The sequence below is a fragment of the Centruroides vittatus genome, unplaced genomic scaffold (assembly GCF_030686945.1).
Source record: "Centruroides vittatus isolate TY-2023 unplaced genomic scaffold, ASM3068694v2 contig_950, whole genome shotgun sequence".
Lineage (NCBI taxonomy): Eukaryota > Metazoa > Arthropoda > Arachnida > Scorpiones > Buthidae > Centruroides > Centruroides vittatus.
The window spans coordinates 970,513-990,540 of NW_027122629.1; the positions used below are offsets into that span (position 1 = coordinate 970,513).

At 26.9% G+C, this 20,028-nt stretch overlaps 1 protein-coding gene across 2 annotated transcripts in view; it reads right to left on the reverse strand.

Moving 5' to 3' along the window:
• LOC136985097 (protocadherin Fat 4-like) overlaps nucleotides 1-20,028 on the reverse strand; it is a 62,965-nt gene that overhangs the window by 3,884 nt on the left and 39,053 nt on the right. For both annotated transcript variants that reach the window (XM_067282301.1, XM_067282300.1), the window contains exons 26-51: nucleotides 19,730-19,913; nucleotides 18,368-18,507; nucleotides 17,093-17,911; nucleotides 16,672-16,961; nucleotides 15,592-15,811; nucleotides 15,364-15,471; nucleotides 12,455-12,598; nucleotides 12,237-12,377; nucleotides 12,052-12,168; nucleotides 11,854-11,941; nucleotides 11,652-11,779; nucleotides 11,472-11,562; nucleotides 10,558-10,691; nucleotides 10,348-10,470; nucleotides 10,082-10,262; nucleotides 9,896-10,014; nucleotides 9,621-9,824; nucleotides 9,408-9,506; nucleotides 8,895-9,011; nucleotides 8,641-8,817; nucleotides 8,309-8,558; nucleotides 6,171-6,452; nucleotides 5,968-6,062; nucleotides 2,328-2,468; nucleotides 2,148-2,250; nucleotides 1,818-2,075 (exon numbers count right to left, since the gene is read on the reverse strand). In XM_067282301.1, coding sequence (XP_067138402.1) covers nucleotides 1,818-2,075; nucleotides 2,148-2,250; nucleotides 2,328-2,468; nucleotides 5,968-6,062; nucleotides 6,171-6,452; nucleotides 8,309-8,558; nucleotides 8,641-8,817; nucleotides 8,895-9,011; nucleotides 9,408-9,506; nucleotides 9,621-9,824; nucleotides 9,896-10,014; nucleotides 10,082-10,262; nucleotides 10,348-10,470; nucleotides 10,558-10,691; nucleotides 11,472-11,562; nucleotides 11,652-11,779; nucleotides 11,854-11,941; nucleotides 12,052-12,168; nucleotides 12,237-12,377; nucleotides 12,455-12,598; nucleotides 15,364-15,471; nucleotides 15,592-15,811; nucleotides 16,672-16,961; nucleotides 17,093-17,911; nucleotides 18,368-18,507; nucleotides 19,730-19,913 — 4,753 coding nt within the window. The remainder of the gene's footprint in view (nucleotides 1-1,817; nucleotides 2,076-2,147; nucleotides 2,251-2,327; nucleotides 2,469-5,967; nucleotides 6,063-6,170; nucleotides 6,453-8,308; nucleotides 8,559-8,640; nucleotides 8,818-8,894; nucleotides 9,012-9,407; nucleotides 9,507-9,620; nucleotides 9,825-9,895; nucleotides 10,015-10,081; nucleotides 10,263-10,347; nucleotides 10,471-10,557; nucleotides 10,692-11,471; nucleotides 11,563-11,651; nucleotides 11,780-11,853; nucleotides 11,942-12,051; nucleotides 12,169-12,236; nucleotides 12,378-12,454; nucleotides 12,599-15,363; nucleotides 15,472-15,591; nucleotides 15,812-16,671; nucleotides 16,962-17,092; nucleotides 17,912-18,367; nucleotides 18,508-19,729; nucleotides 19,914-20,028) is intronic.

Consider the following 20,028-nt stretch of genomic DNA (forward strand, 5'->3'; position numbering starts at 1 on the left):
TAAATGCTAATGGATAGGTAAAGATAAAATAGTAGTTTGAGTGGGATTCATATTTGTGTAGGTGGAAACTCCCACTCATTTGTAGCATATCTAATATAATGATTCTAAACATATACTTACGTTTATTAATCTATTAAATATTTAGCAATTTATTATAAATGTAAAATCCTATTTACTATTATTGTTTATTTTCTTTTATTAGACTTTTTATATTCTAAATTTTAATTAAAAATTTAATTTAATAATAACTTAGTAATATGTGATATTTAATAATAGCAAAAAGAATGCAGGAAAAAATTTTCTGCATTCTTTTTGCTATTATTAAATATAGAAGTTTGTGCTGTGCAGAAACGATAAATTTTTGCATAAGGCTAATGATTTCCTGCTACAGTCAAGATCAATGTTAATGAAGAATAAAGGATCCAATCCCTTCGGTGCTAAGAAAAATTAAAAAGTTGTCGCTATGCCAGGTGTAACATCAGCATTACTTAAATTTCTATTATATATGTAACAAAATTTATAAAAATGCATCCAATAAAATTTGAAAGTATTGCAAAATAATCAAAAAATGTTTTTATTAATCATGTAGAAAACAAGAATTATTCTGTTTACAACTCATTCAAAGTATAACAAACCTAAAAAGGTTGACTATCTTTAGTAGTATCAATGTAATAGCAGTCATCTCGTCAATTATAGTATTTTCAAGAAATCTTTTAGTGAAAAGTCAATATCAGTACACAAAACAAAAATAAATGATTATATAACTATTGCTCTTTAATACCAAGTTTAATGGTGTTTAATACTTTGTGCTGAGGATGCATACGTTGCATCCAGTGTTTATTTTATTGTAAGGACAAGGATGTCACACTTGTCAATATTGTATCTGATTGTTAACTTGAATGAACTATCATTGACTTGTGTGTCATATGTGCTTTATTTGGCAGGAAATTTTTACTTATTAGTGATCAAAAACTAAGAGAAATTCATGGCTTTGCATATGCAAATTACTTTATTAATTATTACTAAGTAAAAAAGGACTTCAGATAATGAACTTAGATCCTTGAGGTATCATTTATGTATTTTATTCAGCAGCATGACTGTGTGATTGGTACATAAACTATCACTTTTGAACCCGTTCAAATGAATCTGATAGTTCTGACAGTATCAAAATTTTGATAAAACTGTGATGCTGATAATATTTCTCAATATAATAAATTGGAGGACATCCAAAAGATTGAAATAAACAGGGAATCTTAGGTAAATTTAAAATACATTAAGCAATTTTATATGATTGAAATGCTTAGTGAAGTCATTAGGCATAGAGTAAACACATTCAGTGCCAATGAGATCTATGTGTATTCACCTAGATCTGATTGGCGCTCGATGCACTAAACTGAATAAAAAGTTAGATCACATACTTTTAATATGTCACTTTCCAATATTCATATTGCCTAAAAGCAGACAAAATATTTTTGAAACTAATTGTTAACAGAATAAAATTTTTAATTAGAGCTGAAAAATTGATGATTATAACAGTGGTGTAGCAAACATAACTGGCACCCGACACTTTATTGGTGCCCCTCTCCTCCTCCAGAAACACATATAGTTTGTCTTGGAGACCGTTTGGGCGCCCCTCTGCAAGTGGTGCCCGGTGCATGATACACCCCCTTGCACTCCCCTCACTACGCCACTGGATTATAATAAATATTTATTTGTTGTATGTTTATTGAAATACTTAATGGCTGAAATTATAATTGCTAATTAGTAATTAGGAAGTAAGTTACCTAGATTAGTATCAATAAACTATGATTTCTTACTATTCAGAATATATGTAAACTCTCCTTCTCCTGCATCAAGAGTAAAAACAATGTCACCAGGTTGTCTATTTTCAGCAACTTCTAAGGTATATACAGATTTTGCAAATTCAGGAATTGCATCATTTGTATCTATAACTGTCACCCATAACTTGGCAGTAGAAGATAAACTAGGAACACCTTGATCATAAGCTATAACTGACATATTGTAGAAAGGCTTCTTTTCATAATCCAGTTTTGCAAGAGTCCAAATAGTTCCATCTAGAAAATAATTATTTTAATAATCATCAATATATTTAAATCATTTATATCATAAAAAAAAAATTTTAATACCTTTACTGTCAATGTAAAATTTATTTTCGTGGCCATCCCCTAATTTATAAAAGACTTGTCCATTCAAGTTAGAATCCGAGTCATATGCTGTGATGCGCGTAACCTTAATATGTAAAAATTATTGTTTTAATATTGGATTAAGTTTTTAATCGTTATATGATTATTTTCAAAATTCAATACTTCTTGTCCAGGATCTAAATTTTCAAATACTTGTGCCAAATAAGGATCGGTAAAAAATCGTGGACTTTCATCGTTGACATCCTGTACTTCTATGGTTACGTTAACGGTAGAGTTTTGTGGAGGTTCACCATAATCTAATGCCTGTTAATTGCATTTAATTTTAAAAAATAATTAAATTATTGCATTTAGATATTAAAAGTTAAATATATTTTTTAATAATTAAATTTGGCACATAAATTAAAAGAGAAGATTTATTTCTCAGAGAATCTATGTATTATGAATTTTATTTTGTCATTATATTAAATCAAAATAATTTAGTAATTTCTACTTTAATAATTATTTCAGTATGTAAACATAAAGTTAACTAATGAATTTTTTTTAAAATTCATTTCCATCATATAAATAATAGTGTACATTTGAAAATAATTATTCAAAATTGTGATAAACTTCAAACAACTGCAAATTATATATTAAACTAATCCACAATAAATTGTTAAATATACATTATATAGACAAAATTTGTTCAAACACCTAAATGCAAAGAAACATTTTTATTTATTTCAAAATTTAGTGTCTTGTTGGACCACCTTGTGTTGGTGCAACTCATCTAGACATGGATTCAATAAACTTTCCATAAACCTTAAATTTCAGCTGAAATTTTTCACCATTCCTCCTTCAATTCCACTGCAAGATCTGACCTGGAGAAAGGGCATTGTGATTGAGATCAGATTTGGTATTCCAGCTTGTCCCAAAAGTATTCTATAAAAAGCAAATCTGTACTTTGAGTTGCCAGTCCAACTTTTAAACTTCATTCTCCTCAAACCTGTCATGTAAAAGTCATAAAGTGTGGCATGGTGCATTATCACACTGAAACATCAACTGTGTTTCTCAACTCTCTGGATTTTTTTGGTGCTAACATATCTTCCTAGAGCTGTTTTCATCCCATGGTCCAACTTCGGTTTTAGCTCAAGAAAGAGCTAAGAACCGAAGTTGTGTATGATTTCAGAACACTTCTCACTAGGTTTTTTCAGTCATGGTTAGAGTTTGTGGGGTCTTCAATGTACTTTCCTGCAAATGAAAGATTGACAAAACTACATCTTTGACACCAGGTATGTCATTCAACTGGCAATGTCAAATATAGTAAGATTGCTATTGTGATATTCAACTACTGTTCCATGTTAGAAGTCTGTTGGTTCTTTTTGACTCAACATTCCCACTTCAAACAAATTACTACTACTTTGACAGCTAACATATTTGCATATGCATGCATAATTTACAAAACCTGTGTAACTGATCAAATGTCCAAACAATTTTGTCTAAATAACGTACTAAATATGACTAGAATTATTTTAAATTTAATATTTTAGTAAATTAAAATTTACAAGAATAAAAGTCCTATTTTCTCTCTAATAATAAACACTTTTAATACATTAAAAATAGCCAAAAACATTCACTTATGTTAACATTTTTTCAATTAGCTAACTTTACAATTATTTTTGTTTTACTATGAAACTCAAAATAATCACTTAAGTGATTTTTTTGATTTTGAAATATTTTGGAATTTATTTTTGTTTTCAAAAATAGGTTAATGTTACCTATGGTAGCGAACATGGCGGCTCGTCTCTGAAACAGTGGGGACGCATGTTCTAACCTAACCTAACCTATTCTAATAAATTACCATAATTATTGCCAACCAAATTATTAGAATAGGGGTAATTTATTAGAATAGGTTAGGTTAGGTTAGGTTAGGACGTGCATCCCCACTGTTTCAGAGACGAGCCGCCATGTTCGCTACCATAGGTAACATTAACCCAAAAATAAATTCCAAAATGTTCTATAGAGAACAAAAATCAATTTAATTGTCTAAAGATTTGCAGAATTCCATTCTCATTGTATAGACACTGTAAATAATATAAAATATTTTTGGTAAAATGTAAAATGATAATTAATCTTTTCCATTATTATGTGTGATATGAATTATATGTTTTGTTTCATCCATATTAACACATTTTTCTGGAATTTCAACAATAAATTTTACCAAAACAATAGGATGTTTGAAAGTTTTCTTTATGTGAGTGAAATTTGATTCTTTATGAGCAAAACTATTTTTACAAATTAACTATAAAATAAAATGCACAACTGTTCAGGAAAACTATTTATTAATATGGTCAAATTTAAAATATCCTTTAACTAGCTTGTCTAAAAATAATATCTTGTTTAAGCAAAAAGAATTTCTTTGAATATTTGTTTTTAAATGACAGTACAAAATTGAAACTGAAACAGAATTTTTAATGTTTCATGTTTAACTGATGATGTAATTATTAGAGAGGTTGCGGCGGAAGTTTTCATCTCTAAAATGTGAACATCGAACATTGAGTGCTGCCATCTTGTAAGCCTAGAAGTTTGACAATGGCATTTGGAACATCAAGAATGATTCCAGTGATGTTCCAAACACCATTGTTAAACTTCTAGGCTTACAAGATGGCAACACTCAACGTGAACGTTTGATGCTCACTAGAGATGAAAACTTTGGCCGCAACCTCTCTATTACTTATGTATCAGATAATCAAAAGATTTATAATACAAATATCTAGTTAAAAGCAACAAATCTTTGACCATTGACATTCTCAAAACTAAAAGTAAATTATTATGTGTCTATAAATGATCCTATAATACTTAGCCAAATTTGCAATATTTTGAAATCTGTATACTAAAATATAAATCAATATGAAATGTTCATATTATCATTTCACAATCTGAAGTATCCATTCAAAATAATTCATATTAAATATCACTTGGCAATATTTCAAATTATGTCAACTGATATTATTTAGTACAAATGGCTTTAAATGGATATTTCAGATCGTGAAATCACATGAACATTTCTTATCAATTTATTTCATTTGACTCTCAAGTGACATCTATTAATGTTAATTGATACAAACTGTTCATCTAATTCATATGATAATAAATGCCATAATTTAACTTAATTATTATGCCTTTGTGTCCTTTCTACCTTAATTTAAATTTATTTTGTATACTAGTACTTTTTATATATTAACAGGACTTATTATACTGGAAAATATGGATGCTAAATAGAGGTGAACTAAATAAAAAACATTATCTTTGATCTGTAAGACTAAATATCCGCATCCATATTTTCCAGTATAATAAGTCCTGTTAATATATAAAAAGTACTAGCCATAATTTAACATTTATTCATTTAATTATTCTAATTGTGCTATTTCAAATGATATCAATTAATTTTTTACTACGATAGGCTAATTTTCAACTAATCCATAAAATTTATCTAATTAGCTAGCAGTTTATAAAATTGATAATGAGATTATAGTAAAACTTATTTAATCAAGTACATGTTAATATTATTGTGAAATTGCAATTCACAATATTTATGTAGAAGAATAAAAATTCTTGAAAAAACAATACTTTAATGTAAGAAAGTAACATTGTTAATTAAATCTTACTAAATAAAGTCACTTCAAATTTTGCTTTATTTTATATTAGATTTCAAATTTTATGAATTATATCAGTGATTTTACATCTATGATCTTATAATTTTCAAGAATTTAGTTAAATTTATATTATATATAAATATCTATATGAAGTTTATTTTACTTACCATAACAGAGAAGCGATAAATAGGTTTACTCTCACGATCAATTACTCCTCTTGCAAACAATTCTCCAGTCTGAACATCAACAGAAAATGGAAAATCTGACACAAAAAAATTCTTGATGAACACTTTGAAATATATTTTGAAAATTTAATTTATGTCCTTTAATAAAGCCTAATTTAGAAAACTAAAATATGAAATAAGTATACCTTTATCAATGGTTTTAACTATTGTATAGTCAACTAATCCATTTTTGCCCGTATCTTGATCGACCGCATGCAGAACACCAAGTTGAAGACGTTTACCAGTATAATTTCCTTCTTTGACAGTAAAAGTATATTCTGATTTCACAAAAGTTGGATGATGATCATTTACATCAACAATGGTTATGTTTACTTTAGTGAAAGATGCTAAACCATGCCCATCTACTGCAGTAATATTTAAGAGTATTGCAGAACTTGGTTTTAGTTTGCTGACGACATACAGTTCGCCTAAAGATACACAATTGTTATTTTGAAAAAACATTTAGTAAATAAACTAAGAGCATCATTTAAAAATTTGCAAATTTCGGAACAACATGCATTCATAATTAATTCCTTCCAGTCATTTTGCATTTAAGTGTCTTTGAAATTTGTACAACACAACACCCACATAAGAAGATTCAAACTGTATAAAATTCATATATTCATGACATATAATAATTTAAATAAAAGTATCTCTCAAGACTACTTCATACTTGTTTATTACCCAGATTCAATAGAAATTTTTATCAGTTAATCACAAGCAAATAGAAAATTTTCTTACAATTAAACTGATAAAAATATGTAATGCATATTTTCTTCTCTTAAAAATAATACAAATTAATAGATTTCATTTGATGAATTATTAATATTTTTTATAATTTTAAAAATGTTTTAGGTTAGATTAGGTCATTTTATATCCAAATATCATAACTTTTCTTCAACTTTAGAAATGTAGACATAAGCTTTTCGCAAAAAAACATATACTTGAGCCATTGCATTGTTTTGTTTTGCTTACCCATGCATTAAAATATGAAAACTAAAACATGCATAATTTTAATGAAATAAAAATTATTAAATAACAAATATTAAATCCATATTTTGATTTCAAGCCTTGAACAGATAAATGAAAAATAGGTTTTTAATAAAAAAAAAGTATTTTCTGATTGCAAGAAACGTATCGTTCAATAAGTAATTTTTGGTCCACCATTTATTTCTTAACTGTGTTCCAGAACACCCTTTGACGACCGGACCTTTCCTTTGAGGCTGCTAGGCCGCCGGGTTAAAATTAGTATTTTGATTTTAATTTGGATGTTTTATTGTGTTTTTTAAAGGAACTATTTTAACCCGGCGGCCTAGCAGCCTCAAAGGAAAGGTCCGGTCGTCAAAGGGTGTTCTGAACACAGTTAAGAAATAAATGGTGGACCCAAAAATTACTTTTTGAACAGACTACGTCTTCTTGGATCGATTAAAAAATTATCTAAAGAAGAAATTTAATAATCAAAAATTTTAAAGTTAATTCGTCACCAGGGGACACCAGAAATCTGCATTAAACAGGCTTCTAAGTGGATATAAAAGTCTGGAAGTCTGCCACTGGATAGATTAAAATTGAAGATGTCTGTAAGATCCGCCAATTTCTGAATTTTTACCTTTGTTTTAATTTGGATGTTTTATTGTGTTTTTTTAAAGGAACTATTTTAACCCGGCGGCCTAGCAGCCTCAAGGAAAGGTCCGGTCGTCAAAGGGTGTTCTGGAACACAGTTAAGAAATAAATGGTGGACCAAAAATTACTTTTTGAACAGACTATGTCTTCTTGGATCTTGATTTCAAGCCTTGAACAGATAAATGAAAAATAGGTTTTTAATAAAAAAAAAGTATTTTCTGATTGCTTGATTAGTCATGCAAGGTACCAGCATATTAAGGATATATGGTTGGTAACATTTTTATCCTATACAGACTAAGATAAATACTTTCAAAAAAGTAAAAATTCTACAGAACATTTTGAAAAACCAGTAAGAATTAATTTCTGACTAAATTTAGCTTATATTCAACAAATAATAATACCAATAGAAAAATTAATTTAAATTCTAATATTCAAATTGATATCTTCAACAATAATTTGCTACAAACAATACAATACAATCTTTAATGCCAATGATGTTAACATTAGCATTAAATAATATTTATTTTTTAAAATAAAATAATAAGATTACAATTTACTTTGAACATAATATTAAAACTATTTATTAATTTAATATTCCCATTATAAAAATATATAAATATGACTTTAATAATAAAAGTATTTAAATAAAATTGTAAATTATTACCAGTTTGTCGGTCTACTCGAACTTCTCCTTTATCGCCAGAAGTGATAAAATATTCAACTTTACTATTAGGTCCTTTACCATCAGCATCTAGTGCTCTCACTTCTGCTATTTTTGAACCTGGACGAGCTGTTTCTGGTAATAATATACGAAGAGGACCATGTTGGAAAACTGGAACATTATCATTCTCGTCTTCTATATTTATGGTAAGTTGAGTCGACGAACTGAGATTTCCCAAATCGGTAGCTGTAACCTAATTTAAAAATATCAATAATAAAATTATGAATATCATCCATAGAATATATTAAAACTGGTGTATAATATAAAACTCATACCTTTAGATTATAAACTTCTTGACGTTCTCTATCTAAAACTCCAAGGGGATCTGAACTAGTATAAACCACAATACCATTCTCCAGAATAGAAAATAAATCACTTCCTTTTCCACTTAAAGAATAACGAATAATAGAATTATTTCCACTATCTTTATCAATTGCTTGTATTGCTGGATCCTGCAAATTAGAGAATCTTATTATAAAACTCTGACAAAAAATTTGATTCATTATATATAAATATTTTAAAAACTTACAATAACAACTGCAGTTCCTGGTGGAGAATTTTCTTTAATTTTTCCTTCATATGAGTGTTTAAATGTTGGTATTTCATCATTGACATCCAAAACATCAACAGTAACTTCGCAAACACTCTGAAATTAATAAAAACAAAGCAATTTGTATATTTTTTCATTAATAAATTATAAGTGTATTTTATTTTTAAAAAATGAGTTTATAAATTTTATTTAACAACTTCATATAAAAGCTTCACATTAATTTGCTTGCCTGCCATATTTCAATGTAATATACTGTATTAATGCTTATTTAATAATTAAAATCATCACTTTTAGTAATTGAATGAACTGGTTTTTCAAGGAGTTACTAAAACTTTAGTATAAATTCTTGAAACAATAAAGAAATTGTATTTAAAGTATTAAAACAACTTCTTACAGAATTACAGGAAAATATAAATCACACTCTAGAACCTTAGAGGAGTCCAGAAATTCCGTTTAAAGTATATCATAACTAAGATATAAAATTAAATTTACCACTTTAGTAGATGGTTTTCGTTCTTGCAACATAACAGTGAAAGTATATTGGCTTCGTTTTTCTCTATCTAATCCAACTTTTGTAAAAATATAACCATCCTAAATTAGATAATTAAGTAGAACATTATAATATTGTATATTAATTAAATAAAAATTATTATTAAAAGAGAAACTGTAAAGAAACATTTTATATACATATTTTTGTTAAATTACCTTTGTAATATTAAAGAGTCTCCTTAAATCAACATTAACTATGCTATACTTTGTCTGACTAAAAAGTCTCTGCATTCTTGCTTGTAATTCGACTTGTCCTACTTTAGCACCAACAATATTCTCAAGCACAGAAAATCTGTACTGTAGTTGATGGAAACGTGGATCTCTTTCTTCAGCTTCTTGCACAAAAATATTTAATTGTGTCTAAAATATATATCATAAATTATAGACTATGCTATTAATAACTTATTATTTTTACAACAAAATATCAGTACCTCACTTGTCCATAGTCCATCAAAAGCTTCCACTGTTATAGCATATTCTCTACTTTCCGATATGTCTAATTGTCGAGTAACATTCACTAATCCAGATTTAGGATCAATACTGAATGGAACTGATGAAAAACATATTTTAAATAATAATAATATTTTTATTTTTATTAAAATTAAATTATAATATACCATTTCCAGTATCAGGTGCAAATGAATATTTCATATCTGTGTTGTAATCAGCATCTGCATCTTTTGCAACCATTGTTGTTATAATTGCTCCAACAGGTACATTTTCAGAAATAAATTTATAATAGACTTCTTTGTCAAAAACTGGAGGACTATCGTTAATATCATGTATAACAACAGCTACCTAAAAATAATTAAGAAAGAACTTATTATAACTGTTTTTCTAATTAAAACTACAGAAAATCTTATTTTCAAAAACATTTATTTACTGTTGTTGTCCCAGTTAGTGGTGGTATTCCTCTGTCCTTAGCAGCGATTAATACTAAACGAAGTGCTGTATCAGTAACACCAAACTGCTCTCTATCCAATTCTTTAATAACTGTTAAAACTGCCTAAAATATTACATAATTTTTCATAAATATATTAGTATAAAATACCTAGTTATAATTTATGTCATTGTGTATATATATATAACGTACTCCTTTCTCATATGGTTCTAATTTAAATAGTTTTTCACTATTTCCTTCTTCAATGAAAATGTCCATTTCACTATTTAATCCCTCATCTTTATCAACTACAGGAAGATACATTTTTGTACCAATACTTGCTGTTCCTGTAAGAACATTTAAATCATATTTGTCATTTTATTTTTTTAAAATAATTTATAATAATTTGTTATAAATTTAGTTTTAAGAGAACTAGATGTTGAATTTATTAATTAATATTAACATATAAGTTCTCTTAAAACTAAATTTTGATTAAAAATATAAAAATTACATGAGCAAAAATTTATTTAAAATATTTATTTACAAGAAATCACAAGAAATCAAGCTGATAAGTTCTTGCCCTGACCTACTCAGTAGTATATTTGGCAGAAGCAGATGAAGCAACATGATAAAGGTATTGTCAAAGATTTATTCTATTGAAAATGAAAAAAAGTTGAACTGTTTTTGTGCAGGAAAAATTGCAAAGACAGAATGGTAGAAAGCAATGTCCAATTTAACAAAACAGAATTGGCACACACCACTAAGAAAACAGTGACCAAATTGTAAAAACTGAAATTTAAATAAATCTAACATCCATCCTATTTCACTGACTTAGCTTTGCCATTTGATAAAACATCTGAAAAGAAGACAAGCAACTATGGAGGAACAGTTTTAGGACCAAAGTTCCAAATATTTTCAGTGGGGTAAAAACTTTGAAATGTCACCGTAGGAAATGCATTTGAGACCAAAGGGAAATTCTGTGTTAAACCAAGAACTTACCAGCACATCTACAAAATATTTATAAATAATAATAATTTAATACTTTTCATGAATTTTGTAATTTTTAGAAATATATACATGCGTTTGTTTGTGTGGTTTGTATGTGTGGATAAGATTAAGATAATTACCTTCTGTGACATTTAATAAATATGTTTCATTTGAAAAAGTTGGAGTCCAATCATTTTCATCTAGTATATTAATCTGAACATCTGCAAAGCCCTGAAAAATTTTTAAAAATTAGAATTTTAGAATTCCGATAAATAATAATTTTAAATTTAAAGTTTCAAATAAACTGAATAATTAATTACAGTATTATTGGCGGAATCTATAGCTAATACTCTCAGCATAAATTTTGGAATGGTTTCTCGATCAGGAGGAACTTTAACTGATAAAACACCGGTACTACCTTCAATACGGAAATCTTGTCCCCCATTTCCTATATTACAAATTATTCTTAGTCAATAATCATATGAAATTTTATCATTTTTAAATATTTATTGACAATATTACCATCTACAATAAAGTATCGAAGCCTTTTATCTAATTCATCCCTATCTGTTGCAGTTAACTGTGCAACAACATGGCCAGCTTGAGAATTCTAAATATGTATAAAATATTTAATATTTAGTAATTGTTTAAAACACACAACAAAAAAAAGTATATAATGAGAATTTTTATATAATTTTTTCAAATTTATGAAAAACCCACCTCTTTTAAATCAATAACAAATAGACTTTTTTCAAAAACTGGACTGTTATCATTGACGTCTTCTACATAAATTCTAACGTAAGTACTTCCGCTACATCGTTGATTACTCGCTGTTATCTTTAAATATTTCATGAAATGTAATTTACAGTTTAATTCTACAATAACAAAAATCAAATTAAACTCACTGCTAGAGTATACATTCCATGTAATGTTGGATTCATTGTATCTCTATCTAATGGTTTCTTAACACGTAATGAAACATTATTTGATCTAATATCCACAAAAAAGTTATCATTTGAGTTATCTTCAGTTATTTGGTATGATAACTGAAATATATAAAATAAAGTATTTTATTTAAAAATGAAAACTAAAAATGAAAACTTTTCGATTTTATGCAACTTACTTTATCAAATATTGCCATATCTTCAACTAATAAAGTAGGCAAAACAACCATATCTGGTGGTGCTGTTTCTTTAATTGAAGTAAAGTATTCTGAGAATGGAAATTTTGGACATCTCAAGCTTTCTGGTTTTATCTTGACAACAACCTAAATTATTCAAAGAAACTAACTTGAGTAAAAATATGTATTATTTAAAATAACTTACATAACATGCTTAATTATGTTTATTCATGGTCCTAAAAAATTATTAATTTATTCATAAACTTTTATAAGTTAAATTTTTAATAAACTAAAAATTTGTTATAGTCAGGTTAGCTGCATAATTTTGTGCAGATAACCTGCACTTTGCTCTGTAGAAAATTACAGGAACAAAAAAAACAAAACCTTTGTATAATTCAATTGTATTTCACTCAATTTGAACAACACAACAGGAAAGACTTAATATTTTAATTCTGTAACATGTCACCAATTATTTTAAGAATTTTGTTACTAGTCAATGATTTTAATATTTGTTTGAACTGTTAATGTTCTTTAGTTTTAACTCACGATTGTAATTTAAAATCTGAATATAACCCGCTTCGTCATATAATCCACAACCCTTTTCAAATTATCTTTCAAGCAAAGATAAAAATAAATTATGGTATATACAGGATGTCCACAAAGTCCATGTGCAATTTAAAAAATTTATAATTTTATTAGTATGTGGCCGTTGGCCATATTACTGTATTTTGTAATTAATAATTCTATAAATTTAAGTTAGGCTTAAGATTTCTTTTGTTTCTCTCCCTTTCCTGTTGACTAATAAAAAGACTTCCTTCTTAATTGCTTTACTATCTGTTGGGGAGTGATGCCTCCGACAAGAAAAACAACATTGTAAAAAACAGGATAATAAAAACAGAATGTAGAAGGGATCTCGATGAGGAAGGTCGAGGGGAACGGGCTCTGAGTCAGAACGAGGGAAGAGAAAGTGAAACTCGACGAGGGAGGTCGAGGAGAAGAAGCTATCCAGTCCGTTAAAGGAGGCCAAGAACTTCCTACAGAACTGTCAATTGTATCGGACAGATTCGACACCGATGATATTGAGGAAAGTGGATTACCAACGAAGTGAACGGAAGAGATCTATTAGAAGAGATTAAAGAAAGAGCCAAGAAAAGCCTTGTCGATAGGAGTAGATGATCAGAGACAATAGTAACCCACCCAGTATCACGGAGCATCCAGAGCAAAAACCCAGGTATTTCCACCTTCCCCTTATTCTGTACTTATATTCTTTTTTTTTTCCTTCTTATAGTTTGTAAATAGATTAAGTATATAAATAAACAACAACTAACCCGTTATATATAAAGACCAACAACTGCCAAATTATCGAGCTAGCAAATGGCTATAGTAATATTAATAATTTAAGTTAATTTGGTACTAGAGTTAGGCATTAGGCGCCATCTTTTCTTCCGGTTAAGCCTAAATTTATTTAAATTATTTAATTAAAATTCTAATTATTAAATTTAGCAAGAGATGGCACCTAACGCCTAACTCTAGTACCAAATTAACTTAAATTATTAATATTACTATAGCCATTTGCTAGCCCAATAATTCGGCAGTTGTTGGTCTTTATAGATTAAGTATAGATATAGGCACTTATATTAATAATCGAGTTGTTTTATGTATCCCGGATCTTTTATTCTAACTGCCTACACGTTGGGATCCAATGTACAGTACAAAGAACCCAATAATATAGCGAATTAAAGAATAGTTTGTAAATTAACAAGAGAGTGTTTGTTAATCCTCGTTTTGTTCATGAAAAACGAAAGTAATAACTCTTCATTCACTGTCGGTTATCACAAGTATTTGTGATAGAGAAATTATGTAGAATGTATTGGAAATAAGAAAATCTATATTTTTTTTATTGTTTTATTGTATTTTATTTAATTGTCAAAGAAGAATGGTCCTATAATTTGATTTTTTCCCAAAGTACTTGTACACCACACACTAATTTTAGGAGAGTCTCTTTCATGTTCAACAGTTTCATTTGGGTTTTCAGTTTCCCAAATTTGGCAATTATGCCTGTTGACCTTGTCACTAATGTGAAATGTTGCTTCATCAGAGAATTTTAAACTACTCACAAATGCATCATCATTACCAAGTTTTTCATTGAATTGATGGCACAAAAGTTAGCCATAAATGATAGTCCTCTTCTAACAACTTTTGATACAATGAAGAGTTACTAAATAATTTTACTTAAAACTAGGTACATTAAGCTTCCTAATACTTTTTACAGATGTTTTCTATCACAAATACTAATAAAGTTATAAATTTTTTAAATTGCACATAGACTTTATAGGCAACTTGTATAATTCCCAATATATGCATTTCAAAAAATATCTAATACTACATATTTGATTTTCTGGACAAAACATTATATATTTGTAAATGAGAAGCAAATGAACACAAATTAATTATTTCAGATCATGAGAAATGTATAATTAATTGTACAAAGATGCATATTGAAATCAGTAATTGAAATTTATCAATTAAAAAGATATTTAATGGATAAATTTTGTTCTTTGTTCATATAATATAACAGAAATAGCAAAAAATATATATAATAAAATTCACTTATACATAATCTACTTATGTTAACTAATGCATATAATACAAAATTTTACAATAAATTATTATATTCTAGTTATACGTCAGTTATAATTAAAGAGAAAAATTAGAATAATTATTCATAAATTTTAAGAAGTTTTTCTATTTCTAAATTTAAAAATTCTGTATCATTTCTGATGGCAGTTTAGATCAAAGTTTTCATTCATGATATAATTATTCTCCAAACCCAAAAATACACTTTTCAATAATAAACATATGCAAAATTATAATAAAATTAATACATAATATAAATAAAACTAAATACATACTGAAGTTTCAACAAACTGCATTAGATTATTTCGATTATGAGCAGAAACAAGAAAATCATAAAATGGCACTTGTTCATTTGAAAGCTTTGTGGCTGTCGTTATTTTACCCTGTAATGTAAAAATAAATTATGAAATATTTTAAATAAAGTTTTATAAATACATATTAAGAAAGAAAAATCCTAATTTAATTTTTATAAAAATTTCCATATAAATATACAATAAACGTACCGTTTTATGATTAATGGTAAATTGCCGAAGTGCAGGACCAGTTGGTTTGCTAATATTATACCATACTGGATTTCCATTTGGAATAACTGCTTTGACATCTAAGACAGTGCTTCCAACTTCTAACATGCCATCAACATCAACCAAATATTGGGTTGAAGTAAATTTTGGAAGTGGTTCGTCGGCATTATCTCGGAATATTTCGATAGTTATCTCTGCTGTGCTGCAGATAGAAATATTAAATTTACTAAATTAATTGATATTCAGATACATTTAAGTAAAATATAATGAAATGCTTAATTATAACATGGAAGCTCTAAAAATAAACTTAAGAATATAATGATAAGCGAGAGAAGATTATTGCAACACTAATGTCTGAATATATTTTTATAAATTAAAAAAATATTTGACTAAAGTGCTTTCAATTGTATTAATCATTAGTTATTTAATTAATTATTATGTTACTTACATAAGTATTTTATGTAATGAGTTAGTTAATATCTAGAACAGAAAAGTAAAATTTTGTCTTTTGTAATTATTGTAGTACATAAAAAGTAAATAATTCCATTATTGTAAACAATTCCTAAAATCTTTAAATAAATTTTTTGGAAACAAACATACTATAATTAAAACATTTATACTGAGAGCAATCTGAAAGACTATTTGTTTCAAATAATATATCAAAATGTCTGAATCAAATAGGAAAAATATTATTAATATACATAAAAAAGTATCTTTCTTACAAGCAAGAAACTGAGCCAAAAGTATAAAGATTATATACAGAGTGGGCACAAAGTCCTATCACCTCTATGGAAAATTAATTATATGTTTCATTTATTTTTTGTTTCAGATAAAAGAACATAAATAGTGGCTGATACAAGTAACTACACTATCGAAGAACATATAATCGCAGGTTGTTGGGTTTTTAAAAGGAAAAGAACAAGGAAAACAATGAAAGAGATGCATGCAAACTTCCATCAGAGATTTGGATGACAGCATTGTCCAAAAAGAACAGTTTTGAGATGGAAGGATAAGATTTTTAAAAATATTTTTAAAATGTACTAAATATTAAAAGTTAATTACCTAGAAAGAGGAAATGTTGCACCATCCGTAGCAATAATATTTAATTTTTCTGTAATTGGTAATAATGTTTGAGTGACATAAATCTGTCCTGTCTTAGAATGAACTGCAAATAATGGACTTGGTGGAATCATTTCATATTTTATTTCATTATTATTATTAACACCACTGTCTACATCAACTGCTTGTACTGTATAAATGACTTGTTTGGGTAGTGTAGAAAGTGGAATACGAATTACATGAGGCATTGATAAAAATACAGGACTGTTATCATTCATATCATTCACTGTTACCTATATAAAAAATGAAAATAAATATAACAATAAATATCAGAATAGGATTATATATAATATACAAAAATGATTATTACTACTAATATTTGTTAAATTTTACAATTATATAAAATAAATTTTGAAATTTATACCTGAATAGTAGTTGTAGCAAATTGTGGTTCTTTTGATTCATCTTGAGCTTCAACTGTCAATTCTAAATGTTTTGTTGTTTCATAATCTAAAGCTGAAACAAGTATAATTTTACCAGTATCCTCTTCTATTCTGAAAGCATTTGGAACTGTAGATCTCACTATTCTATATTTTAATTTTCCAGCTTTACCATCATCAGGATCAAAGGCATGAACGTTTAATAAAGGTACATTAGCACGATTTTCATCTACTGATACAGAATATCCAAGTTTTTCAAATTTTGGAGGATTATTTCTCATTGTAGAAACACGCACTATAACCATTGTTTTTCCTATATTAGATGTAGCACCATGATCACGTGCAAAAACTTCCATTTCATATGTTGTGTTTCTTTGACTAATTTTAGGAAGAGATGTCATTAAACGAACAACTCCCGTCTGAGAATCAACTTCAAATAATCCATGAGTATTTTTAATCCAATATGTAATTTCTCCATTACTTGCCAAATCTGGATCGATTGCTTGTACTTGAACAATAATTCTTCCAGCTGTAGAATGAGGTGGAATGGTCACAACATATCGATCTCTTTCAAATTTTGGTGGATTATCATTTTCGTCTTCAACTTGTACAATGACAGGAACTCTAGTCTCATAAACTCCATCATAGGCTTTTACTATAAAATCAAAATTATCTTTTACTTCTCTATCAAGTGACTGTTTTAGACAAATATCTCCAGTTTTTGGATTTATGGTGAATGGAATGTTGTTTTTATCTATCGAATATGATATGATATCAACAGTATCACCTCCATTTGCATGAGTCTGGAATATTTCAAATTGAGAAATAAACATATTATCTACATTTTTATTGATACATATAAATGATTTATAAAAAATAATTTATATCGGAATCTTGAATATTTTATATTTTTTATAGAAAAATTAATTTTAAATGTATTTCAGTATTATCAAATGCTTTAAGTAAGTCATGTGCTAATAAAATGGATAATATTGTTAAATCTGATGGATGATTTATCCAAATTTTAAAATATTTGTTTAACTTTTTATTGTAAAAATTACAAAAGCAAAAATATAAAAAAATTAACTGGTAATATAACAGAATATATTAGTATATATTCTATTATATTACTAGTTATACAAAGAATAGAATATACTATATACACTATATTAATAATTCTGTATTTTAAAAACGCAAAAAAATTATTTATAGTTACTTTTTTAAAATAATTACAAAAGATTATATCAATAATAGATTACTTTTAAAAAACAATGTCCTGCTGGCAAGTTTTCTGGTAAAAATGCAGAATACGAAGTTTGAGAAAAGACAGGAGGATGATTATTTACATCAAGTACTTCAATCATTACAACAGCTAAACCATACAGTGGACTTGTATGAGCTGAAATAATTATTTTTCATTAAAAACTATTATTCGAAATATTAAGTTCATATAATTATTTTTATTTTTACAATGTTTTGTTGATAATTTCATACTGACAATATATTTTGTTATAATTTTAAAATAAATTTTGTCTCAAAATATACAAACTTAACAGATCATCTTTCTTCTTAAAAACATTTTTTTAACATAAAATTTTTTCTGCTTTATAATTAAATTAACTCATTTTACATCATAATTTTCTGTGTATATTACTTTACTATAATTATTTTACAAGAATTATAACAGAAAAAAAGCTTTAGAATTATCAAATTAAACATTCCTTTAAAAACAAAGAATAAAATAAAATTGCTTAATGTATGCTTAATAATGATTATCTATTAAAAATTCATTTCTAATTCCTCTAAATGTTTGCTAAAATATAATTAACATACAGAAAAAAATAAATAAAATATATCTTTGTCAATAATAAGTAAATACTGTATGTATTTTAAGGTTTATATTAGCATAAAAAACTTTAAATACGTATTACAAGAAACATGAAATTAATTTATGGGACAAATAATATATATTGCCCAAAATAAAGCAAATATTTCTTTTGAAACATGAAAGACAATATAATTAATAATAATAATAAATGTACATATATGTTTGTTATGATTTATTTAATTATATATATACAGTAGAGAACCGAAAATCGGAATCAATTGGGGACTGGGGTTGTTCAGATTAGTGATTTGTTTCGATTACCGATTATGTACAAATAAATATATTAACCTGTCCAATGTTCAAATTTTTCTCCGTTGCGTGTTGCTTCGTGTTGAATTTTCGTCAATTTTAAGCCCAACGAAAATTTTTATAATAATAATCAAGGTTATTGTATTGTTAAAAATTATTTCTGCATTTTTTACAAACAAAATAAATATATTGAAAAATATAAAAACATGAAAATTATACTTTAGAAGTAAATTTAGTATCAAAAACGTTCGATTCAGCACGACACAGTCCGACTGAAAATCGTTCTGATTACCGGGGTTCCGATTAACAAGTCTCTACTGTATTATAGTTTAAAGAGATAAGAAAAATACATATTAGCATTAATCCATTAAAGTTGAATCTTCACTCTTTGTCAATTGCTATATTTAATATTAGATTAAATTAAAAATTATTTAAAAATTTAATGATGATTTAATAAAAATAAAAATATTCCTTTATCACTCACAATCTCTTGCTTCAACTAATAAAATATAATTCTTTTTGCGATCATAATCAAGTTTATGAGTTTCATTTGGAATCACTCTTATTTCACCAGTGTTCGGAGATATAGCAAAGATTCCTTCTTCATTTCCACTTTTAATTATATATGTAAGGCTATTATTCTGAAGATCTCTATCGTTAGCTTGAACCTATATATAAGTACATAAATAATAATTAAATAAATATTACAATAGATTATGTATGTAGCAGAAAAATGATTCAAAATAATTATTTGTAAAACTGAAATTTAATTTATTATACAAA